The following is an 11,232-nucleotide window of genomic DNA, read 5'->3' as shown; positions in this document are numbered from 1 at the left end:
ACAGCCAGGGATACACAGAGAAACTCTATCTTGAACATCCCTAACCCCTAAAAAATTAAGAAATGATGGATATGATGGATTGTGGAGGAGCAGAGATCTTAGGGAAAACATACCAGACAATAAGTCGGCTGAACAAAGGCTGATGTTCCTGATAGGGGGTCCATCACCCAAAGGGTGACAGTGGGCTGGACTCACCATGATAAACCAGTGAATCACTCACGGACTGTGCTTCCTGTCCTCACACTGTCAGGGACTGCTGACTTAGGAATTCTAGCTCCTGGTGTGGAGTACAGAGAGTGTGTCTTCCAAGAGATATAGTGAGGGGGTTCTATTATGGAGTCTATGACTATCCACCCAATAATCACTTGAGCTTCTCATGCTGTGCACTAGCACACAAAGAGTTCCTGGACTGAAGGATGTATGTAGCTCAACTGGTAAGATGTTTGCCCAGCATTCATGAAGCCCTAGGTTCAGTTCCTCAAATGGCATAAACTGGGTATAGTGGTACGTGCTTATAATCTTAGCACTCAGTGATGGAGACAGGGGGATTAGAAGTTTAAAGTTATCTTCCACCACACAGTGAGTTATAAGGCATCCTGAGGAACATGACACCTTATCTCAAGGGGAAAAAACCAAAAAGTGACCATGTTGCCCCTGCTATACTGTGACTTGGGTCTTAAATGTCTCCCATAGGTCCATGTGGGAAAACTGGATCTCTATGAACTCCACTGTAAAGGCTCAGTCCCCAGTGCTGTGTCACTGTAAAGGCTTGGTCAGAAGCACAGCACTCCCAGGATGTGTCGAAGCTCTGGTCTTCAGATCTCTTGGATGAGCTCCTGATGGAGCCTGTAGGACACCCCTGCCTTTTCTCTTTTTCCTAACCATGAGTTGGGTGGATTAGTTCTACCATCCTTTTCCAACACATGTGCTCTTTTGACCTAGGCCCAAACAATGGAGCCATCCAGTCAACACCACTGCTGTGAATCAAAGCACAGCTTTTCTCTTCACAGCTATTCAGACATTTGCTGCATAGATGAAGAGCTGATACTGGCTGCCATAAGGGGTGATGGTTGGGCCACCAACAAAGGGCCAGCAGCCTTGGCGCTGAACTTGGCAGGGGTGGAAGTGGGGGTGGGGCGGGGGGGGGGAGGTTATCCTGGGAGCATATCTCAATACCTGCATGTCCAGTGCTAACTTTAAATGAACGCTCCCAGCAAGCAGGCACAGTTAATGATTCATACCCCTGGGGATGAAAACCTGAGTCACCAACAGGCAACAACCCAGATCTGCTGAATGTTGGCTGAGGGTGGGGACACTTGGAATGGGTGGGATACACTGGAGTCAAAGCATATCAAAGCTGCCCTGAGACCAGTTTCTGTGGGGGAACACAACAGCTCATCCTCTGACCCCTCGCCTATTGGTTATGAAACAGTTAAAAGCTGGCCATTACCTCACAGGCTTTGATTGACTAGACTAAGTAGGGGGCAGAACTGGGTGTATCAGATTTCTCTTCCACTCTGCTGCATTCTTTCAGGAAACTCCCCGAGGTCCTTGTTGTAGCCATCAGCTATGTGGAGGATTAGTCTGGAAGCCATTTGCTTCGCTTTCTCTTTGCCCTTGGGCCTCAGTGCCTCTGCTATTCAAGATGCCTGCAGCTGCCCACTCAGCCATTCCGCACACAAGCAAAGTTGGAAATGGCAGAGAGCTTACACCCTAGTCTAGGGTGGATAGAAACGAGCTGGCAAACATTCCTCCTGGAAAGGACACTTCTGAGATGTGCTCTAGATGGCTCTTCAAAGAGTCCAGACTCCACTCAAGAAAACAAGCCAAGCTCCAGGTCCCAGAGCCTTTGCACTAACATCACTTTCTGCCTGGCTTTACTCTTCCCAATCCCCTACTTTCTCGTACCAAACACATGGTGATAATTGTTTAGTTACTGGTAGTCGGCAGGGACATTGCCATGGTTCGTAGGGTTTGCTGGCTACTGAAGACACACATGCTGCATGGAGTTCTGATTACAGGCTTTCCCCACGTTTGCATTTAGAGAGCAAATGTGCACAGCTGGCCTTTGGACGGCAGCGTAAGCAGATCCAGTGTCTTCACCAGTGCCGCAGGGAAAACTGAGACCTTGGCTTGCCAGCCAGGCTCATAATTAAATAGATAGATAGATAGATAGATAGATAGATAGATAGATAGATAGTATCAGGAAGCTGGATAAGAAAGAAAGAAAGAAACAAAGAAAGAAAAGAGAGAGAAAGAAAGAAACAGAAAGAAACAAAGAAAGAAAAGAGACAGAGAGAAAGAAAGAAGGCAAAAGGGCATTAGGAAGCTAGGTGATGGTTCGGTGGCTAAGAGTCCCTGCCACTCTTGGAGAAGCCCCAAGGTTTCTTGGATGTTTTCTACCAACCATGTTGGTTGGCTCACAGCAGCCTGTAACTCAGGCTGTAGGGGATCGGACCCCCCTCTAGTAACTTCTGCAGGCACCAGTATACATGTAGGTGTGCATGCGCACAGCACAGGCAATTTAAAAAAATGTTCTTATTCTTTTTGAGTTTCACAGCACGTACCCCAGTTCCACTCATCACCCCATTCCTTCATATCCAGCCTCTGCCCTTGTAACCTCCCCTGTGAAAATAAAAAAATAAAATATAAAAAAAACTAAACAAAACAAAGCATTAAAACATCTCATGGTGGAAACTGTGGTGTGTCACTGTGTCCCACAGTACACCCTTCTGTCCACACATCTTCACTTGCAAATGCTCACTGCAATGAGTCACTGGTCTGGCTCAAGGCCTCTTGGCTTCTGCTACATCATCAATATTGGAGCCTCACTGGGGCTCCTCTCAGTTATCCTGATGTTACCCTGTGTCATGGAGATTCTGTACCTTTGGATCAGCACAACTGGCCCTTTCACACGATTGATCCACAGTTCATAGATACTGGGGTAGATGCTAGGGTGGGCCAACTCAAAGCCCTAGGTCTGGGCCTCGGTGGTAGTGGTGTTGGTCAGCCTGCCAGTTCTCCAGCACTGCCCCAGCTAAGTCACCCAGTGCCACTGCTGCCAGCAGGGGGCAGGGGCAGCTCACATGACTCATGACCCCAGAGCCAGCTCCACTGTGCTTCCCATCATGGTGCCAGGCCCACTGTCCCAAGTGCTGTGGCAGAGAGCTGGGCCAGCTCTCCGGCTCTCATGACTTTGGGGCTGGCTCACCCATGCTGTCTCCATCAGGGGCATTTCCACTGTGCTGCCCAGGAGAGTGCTACAGCTGGTGAGCAACAGCTCTCCCAACTCTCATGAACTTCCTACTGCTGTAGGGGGAAGGGGCGGGGCAGCTCTGCCCAGCCCATGGACATGGACATGGCCCTAGACCAAGCAAGTTTGCATGGTCTTTAGTGGTAATACGAACCAGGGACAAGGACACTGACCCCTGCCGCTGCATAATCATGCACCCGGACACGGCCCTCAGCCATAGCACAGTCTGGGACTTCACCTTAGGCCTAAGGGGCTGGCCACTCACAACAGGTTAGTCCTCTGTCCCCTAGTGTCTCCAGTTACATCTCTTTTCATAATGCCCAAACTGTTCTGCTTTCTTCTCTCCCATCTGTCACCACACACTTGCACATTCTAGTGGCTCCCACTGAAGGCAGGCCACGTAGCTGGCAGCATCTGGGTGACCTCCTCTGCCTGCGCCATGTGGTGTGGCAGCAAGCAGGCCTGTAGGTGTCTAATGCCTGCCCATGTGGCACAGTGGTGGGCGGATCTATGGATATCCCTCTCCCGCACTGCATGGCAAGGCGGTAAGCCAGTCTCTGGGTGTCTTCCTCCTCCCGAGTGTTATGTGTCAACAGGTGGGCCTCTGTCAGCCCTCGCCATGTGGCGTGATTACAGAAGGGCCTTTGTGTGTCTTTGGCCTGTTTGTGCAGTGTGGCAGCAGGCAGGCCTCTTGGAGTTTGCCCCTTCCCTCCCCCAACTGCACACATATTTTAAAAATATATAAAAACAAAACAGAATCAGAAACAACATGACATGCTATGGAAATCAGTAAGATAAGGATAGGAGGGGAGGAGGAGGAAGAGGAGGAGGAGGAAGAGAGAAGAGAGAGGAGAGAATAATTGAGTACAATTTCTATTATATAGTAAACTGGTGGAGGACCGAAGAGAGAGAGACAGGAAGTATGAATTGAAGGATACTCACTGTTTCCTTGGGAACTGAATAGGAAATGATGTCATCTCCAGAGACTGGGGTAAGGATGATGGCATATTCCAATGCACTGGATTTGAATGTTTGTCATGATATCCCAATAGAGCTAGCTAGTGTGAAACACAGGCCTGAAGCTTAGGAAATCATAAAAAAACAGAGAGGCTGTGCTTTTTCATATTACTGTGAAAACATATTTGTGTGTATTCATGTGTGTGTGCATGGGCACAAACAGAGGCCAGGAGATCACCCCAGGTGACCTCATCAGCCATTTGCCTTGTTTCTGAGCCTGGTCTCTCATTTGCCCACTGAGTGGGCTGAGGTGGCTGGCCAGCCAGCCCCAGGAATCCACCCATCTCTACCTCCCCACCACAGGGTTACAATCCCTAACCTGTTTGTGTTGAGGGAATGTGTCTGAACCCAGGTCCTCATGCTTGAGCAACAAGCTATCTCCTCAGTCCTGCTCAAGTTTCTCAATAATGATTTAGTGTTCTGGGAGGATACTGCCATCTTTCCCCTCCCGCCAGGCCGGGCAGTGGCAGGGTTTCCCGTATTAAGGCCCACAGGGCAGTCCCCCTCTGTGGTCAGTTTCAATACAGACCACTGACCATCCTGGTGTGAGAAAAGTAAGTTCAGGAGAAGGCGTTCATAGCCTTGATTTTGAGAACTAAGAGTCTCCAGTAGGAGACCAGTTTGGGAGGGCACGGATACAAGAGGTAGCTTCCCCACACCCATAAGAAGCCAGATAGATGGGTGTCGCCGAGGAGGGCCCCCTTCCCGACCCATGTCCTCACTGTTGAGTGTCAGTGTGGGACAATGGCTGTGTTCCCTGATAACTTTTGGAGGCCTAAAGAAAAGGAGATTCCACCCCTTCCTGTACGAGCTTTACACAGCTCTTTGGCTGGCAGACTCCAGCATGGTAGCTGCCCACAAAGTGACTGCGTAGCGTTCATAATTCTGTCTCTAGGGAAGTCAGGAGGAGTTTCTACCATCCCCAGAGAGGGGAAAGGCTGACAGCCAGTGAAGCAGGAGCCCTTAGAGAGGGGCTGCCAACTAGAGGGTGATGGAGAAAAGCCAACAACAGGTATGCAAATGCAGTAGAGAGAGCAGAGTAAGACACCAGGCCCTCATCCCCATGGCCATGGCCTCCCATGCTGGGTAAAGGTGAGTTGGGCTTTTCTGTGCCTAATCTAGGTCCCTCACAAAGACACAGAGACTTTATATTTACTAAAAAGCTTTTTGCACTATGGCTGGGCAGATCCTTATCTATTTTAATCCTATTCTAACCTGTCTGTGACTGACTGCTACCCAGTCACATGCCCCATGATTTGTCAACTTAGTCTGGCTGCTCCTGCTCCATCAGTGTCCTAATGGTGATTCTCCTGGTGACCTGCTCAAGGCCAATCTCTCTCTCTCTCTCTCTCTCTCTCTCTCTCTCTCTCTCTCTCTCTAGTTCCCACCAGAACCCTCTTCCCTAGACTGGGAGTCTGGTCTTCTCCTCTCCTGTCCAGCTATTGGCTGATGAGCTTTTTATTAGCCAGAGTGATGGAAAATGCATTTTACACAACATTGAGACAGGAGACACTTGACATTGCCAAAGTTTGGACTGCAACCGGATCTGTGGATACTGAGATCAGCATATAAATACACAGTGCACAAAAACATCACCCGCCCCCGACAATACATAGGTTTCCTGTGCTCAGATCAGAACCATTGAAAAATAAACAGGCACATTAACATTTCTGGGTTCATTTTAGTAAAGGTTGGTTTATAAATTGGGTGATAGTATCTGCAAAGGTTTAGGTAACACGACCTGTTTGTTTGTTCTAATTTAGTTTGGCTTGGTTTTTGATTTCAAGACCAGCTTGGCCTCAAACTCACAGAGATCTGCCTGCTTCTGCCTCCTAAGTGCTGGGATTAAAGGCATGGGCTACCATGCCCAGCTGACAACTTTTAAAAACTGAATAGGAAAGTAAAGAAATTACTTTAAAGATAGCCAGGTCTACACAATGAGTTCCAGGACAGCCAGGGCTACACAGAGAAACCTTATCCTGAAAATGAAGAAGGAGGAGGAGGAGGAGGAGAAAGAGAGTGAGACAGACAGAGACCGAGAGAAGAAAAGAAACTACTTGAGTGCCAGCAGGTGGCTTAGCAGGCAGCTCCTGCACCTGAGCCTCATGTTCTGAGTTTTATCCCTGGACCCGCACTGTGGAAGGAGAGAACTGACTCCTGCAAGTTGTCTTCTGACCACCACATGCCTGTGCACACTCACGCATCCTCTCAGTCAACCAATCCACACCAAAAGAAATGATTTGGTTGGCTTCAGTTAGGTGTCTGCATTATAGGAACTAAGACAGGACAGACACACAGGGAAGACGATGGACACGGGAATGCTGAAGCCACTTACCAGATGAGAATGGAGAATTCCAGGACAAGAGAATGGGCTCAGTGGGTAAAGTGTCTGCCTTGCAAATGTGAGGACCTTAGTTCTATTCCCATAATCCATGTAAAAAAAGTTGGCTTTGGCAGCATATGCTGTTACTCCTGGGCACCAGGGAGAAGACAGATGAATTCTGGGGGTTGCTGGCATATCAGCCTTATCTACCCAAGGACTTCCAGGTCAGAGAGAATACAAATAAGATAGTAGGGTGGGGAACAGAAGAAGAAGTAGTTGGATGATACACATTGCACACACACACACACACCTCACATGCACAAAAGAAATCTAACACAATTAGGCTTTGTGCAAGGACTTTCCCTACTGCCCAGCTATAAGCCTCAGCTTATAATGATTCCCAACAGAAACCTCAGTTACAGTAGAAGAATGTGTCCCGACTCCTTGTGCAAGCCTAGTGGCTCCTGATTTTATCTTACCTGACTGTAATGCTGTAGTACCATTCAGGGAACCTCTGGAGCCACTCTAGAATGTCACTTAACAAGAAGAGAGGACAAAGGGTTTCTTAGCAACCCTTTGAGATGTAACCTGAGCCACCCGAATGATGTGTACAGCTTACACACTTAAGCAGTACTTTTCTTTGAGACGCACATACCCATGTTCTCCTATATGCTTTATTCTCCCTTCTTTTTATTTATTTTTTCTCTCCCAAGACAGAGTTTCTCTGTGCAGCCCTGGCTGTCCTGGCACTTGATTTGTAGACCAGGCTGGCTTTGAACTCACAAGAGATCTGCCTGTCTCTGCCTCTCAAGTGCTGGGATCAAATGGGTGTGAGCCACCACTGCCTGGCTTCTTCTTTCTAGTTTTATTTAATAAACTCCAACTCTGCTTCATACAGGTTAGTCCTGAAATTCTTATCTTCGGCTAAGGATCTAGTTTTGCCCCAGGACAGGTCTCTGCAGACCTCAGGCTGATGCAGGTGGCAGTGTGAAACCTCATCACCCTCCCTGCCTCTACTGACTGGAATTATGTGAAAAGTACCTCTGTGGCGATCCCTTGAGTTTCTGATTGGGTAAGCTGAGGTTTGATCCCCCCAGTTTCCTGTGGGCTTCAGTTTGCTTCCTAAGAAGGTAAGGTGGCTGGAGCCTTCCCCTGGCTTTTCCAGGACTTATTTCTACATACTTATAAGAGAATAAAAAAAGAATGATTTGAGTTAAAAATCTGAACCAACTCTGGGTCTGGAATACCTACATCACTATACTTAAAAATTACCATAACCAATTATCACATGTATTAGTGTTCTTCAGAAGAACAGAGTCGACAGAAAACGTGGATCTGTGAACGGGAGTATAATGAGGTACTATGTTCAATGCCTAAACTCACGTAAAGATGGCAGGAGGAACCAACTCCACAAAGTTGAGTCTGACCACATGCTCACCGTGGCACCTAAGTATGAACACACAGACACACAGACACACAGACACACACACACACACACACAATCCATAAAATCCCATAAAAATCTTCCATAAAAATCCTATAGAGCTGAGGAATAAATACATAGAGAAAAGGGGTTTTCCATTTTAAATAGCTTCCTCAACTTGAGGTTAGTTATCAGACCACCAGTTAACCACTTCTCTCTTTCGAGTTCCTTTCAATTTCGGAAGCCAGCTTCACAAGGCGCTCCAGGTTCTCTTGAAGGAGAGTGGTGGCATGCCTTCCTGTTCAGCATATGCAGTCACCTGCCTGGTTAATTCTTCCTTATGAGCCTCATCTGCTGGAAAGAAAAGAACTGTGATTCAAATACTGGGATTTGGGATTATCATTATGAAATGCTTCAGCTCACAATCATCTCCTGGGGATTTCTCAGTGATCCTATTGCCAATTTCAATTTCTTCCATCATTAAATATTAAAACTGGTAATGGAATTGACTTCTGATCTTGTTTAAATAACATGAATGTCCTACTTAAGATTAAATGTAAAAAATATACCCAGCACCAGGTGTGGTAGTGCAGTTTTAATCCTGGCTCTTGGGGAGCAGTGGCTCTGCTCTGTGAGTTTGAGGCCATTCTTAGTTCTACATAGTAAATTCCAGGCCAATTAATGCTACACAGTGAGACCCTGTTTTTATTTAAAAAAAATGCAATGAGGTATTAAGAGAAAGTATTATTCTCAAAAATAAGAGACACATGAATATATTCAGATTTTTTCTTCTTTTTCTCCAGTTTTTGAGACAGGTCTCACTATGTAGCTCTTGCTGTTCTGCAACTATGTAGATCAAGATGGCCTTTAACTCAGAGATCTTCCCCAGTCTCTCTGCCTTTTGAGTGCTGTCACTAAAATGTGGGCCACCATGATTGGCTTATTTTATTCTTAATCTGTAAGAACACAGATGTATGAGTTTACAAAGCAAGAGAGTTAATTCTACAGCTGCCTGGTTACTCATTTGTGAGACTAGGTCTTCAACTTAGGCCTGTATGTGCTAGAAATCACTCTACTACTAATTTACACTGCTAGCCACGATAGTGTTTAGATTTAAGTAAGCTAATAATCCCGACTATTCAGGAATACTCTACCCGTAATTGCCTGTTACATCTGTCCTAACACAAATGATAAAATGTGGATTACATATTAACAGAATTCTGACAGCTAATATGAATGAAGCGGATTCTGCCAAAGTTCAATGAGATATTATGTAAACAACCAATTGCTCACACCTATCAGCATTTTAGACGGTGACTAGTTTAGAATTCGGAATTAGTTTAATTCTCTTGGGGAAAATTAAAATAAGATCTGTAAAATATTTATTTATTTATTTTGTAGGTACGTGTGGCGTTCAGAGAACAATTTGCTGGAGTCAGTTCTCTTTCCTCCATGGGGGTTTTGGATATGGGAGTCCCGGTCGCCATTGGTGCCGGCTTGGAGGGCCTTTAATCCTTAGCTATCTCGCGGTCCCTGCGATCAGATTTTGAGAGTCTAATTTCCGCAATATTTTGCCACTATAGAAAAACATGCTATCATTTTGGCCTGTACTGCAGGCTCAGGGCGGTGAGTCAGAAGGATGCAGAGTTGGAGGCCAGCCTGGGAGCCACAACAAGCTGCTTCTCCAAACACAGAGGAGTAGCGGCTCCCTCCCCACCCCACCCCACCCCCACCCTTTCTTCGGGGCCTTTCCGCCACGCCGCCGATGGAGGCTCAGCTATGCAGGTTTGGATGGCTGACTACGCCTGATGGCTGGCCTTGAGGCCGACACCCCGCCAGACTTAGGCCTGCACATTCCTTCCCGGTCTTGAGACGGCTCCCGAGCCGCAAGAGCACGCTTTCAAACGTGGCTTTAGGTTGGGGCTAAAACGCCTAATCTGCAGGCGACAGACTCGGGTGGCGGGCTCCCGGGGAGACCTGTTGTTGAGCAAAACCGCAAGGTAGTTTCTCTGCAGAAGAGCCACGTTTCTCGGCCCTTCCCCCACCCTCCACTCCACCCCACCCCCGCCTACTCCGGGGGCTGCGGGCCTCAGCCGCCAACCTCCCCAGCCCTCCCCCCGCGCGCGCCCCCGCGCGCGCCCCCGCCGCGGGCCTCGCGACGCGCGCCCCTGTGGAGCTCCTTGTTTCTGGAGTCCCGCCACGCTTGCTCCAACCCAGCCCCCCAGCCTCGCGCGCAGCCGCAGAGCGTGTCCCGCCCCTTCCCCGCCGCGCGCCCCTGCACCCCCGCGCGCTCCCGAAGTGGGCCTCCTGCGCCGCAGCGACGCCTCCTCCTCTTCCTCTCCAGTCGTTGCAGCCTAGCAGTGGCCGTTCGTCCAGCATGAGCTCGGACATGGCAGCCGACGATACCGAGGCCCCAGTGCTTTCGGAGGACGAGGTGCGGGACGGCTGCGGGCCGCGCGGGGGCTCATCGTGGCGTGGGTAGCGGCGATCGGGGCCGGGCTTGGCCGCGAGCTCCGGAGCGGGGCAGGCGGTGAGGGAGAGGTGGAGAGAGGCGCGCACGAGGCCGCTGCGGGAGCAGATCCCCGCCCGCTCGCCACGCTGGCTGCTCAGGGCCTTGGGCTTCCCAGGCGGCCTCGGGGGGCCCTGGCTGCGGCCTGGGCGCGCTCACCCTCTCGGGAGGGCGACGGTTTGGGTGGGGCGGCCTCCCGAGACTCGGCATCCAGCTCCTGCCGCAGCGGGAGCAGACAGAACTTAGCGACTTCCCCACTATGGCTTCCCGAAGGCCAGAGTGGGAACGAAGGGGGGTGGGGTGGGATTCCTTCTACTCCGAGGCTAGCCTCAGATGTGGGAAGTTCACACTTTGTTTCAAGGCCTTTGTTAGTATTTTTTAAAAATGAAGGCAAGAGAAGTATAAATACTTTAAAAGAACCCCCTCCCCCACATCTGTTGGCTTTGAAAACTGCAGCCCAAGGATTTGCGGCAGGCAAAACCGTCTGTTAAAGAACAACAACTTGATCGCGACTTTGCCTCGCGCTCTCTAAAAGTGGGGCCCTCTTGAGGAGGGCTTCGATGGAGCTGGCGGTTGTCTCTAATGGGTGGGGCATTCGAGACTTCGAAGTCTTTAACAGTGATCCTTTCAGATTGTGTGTGTGTGTGTGTGTGTGTGTGTTGTGAATCCAATCTGCGGGTTTCTGTTACTTAATCTAGCGGTCACAT

At 49.0% G+C, this 11,232-nt stretch overlaps 1 protein-coding gene across 1 annotated transcript in view; it reads left to right on the top strand.

Moving 5' to 3' along the window:
* Positions 1 to 10,282: 10,282 nt before the first annotated feature.
* Nedd4 (NEDD4 E3 ubiquitin protein ligase) overlaps positions 10,283 to 11,232 on the top strand; it is an 85,880-nt gene continuing 84,930 nt past the window's right edge. The window contains exon 1 of the mRNA XM_052187823.1: positions 10,283 to 10,452. Coding sequence (XP_052043783.1) covers positions 10,394 to 10,452 — 59 coding nt within the window. The 5' untranslated portion in view covers positions 10,283 to 10,393. The remainder of the gene's footprint in view (positions 10,453 to 11,232) is intronic.

Source organism: Apodemus sylvaticus, chromosome 7 (assembly GCF_947179515.1).
Source record: "Apodemus sylvaticus chromosome 7, mApoSyl1.1, whole genome shotgun sequence".
Lineage (NCBI taxonomy): Eukaryota > Metazoa > Chordata > Mammalia > Rodentia > Muridae > Apodemus > Apodemus sylvaticus.
Note: the sequence above shows the minus strand (reverse complement) of the source record. Positions and strands in the feature narration are given on the sequence as shown.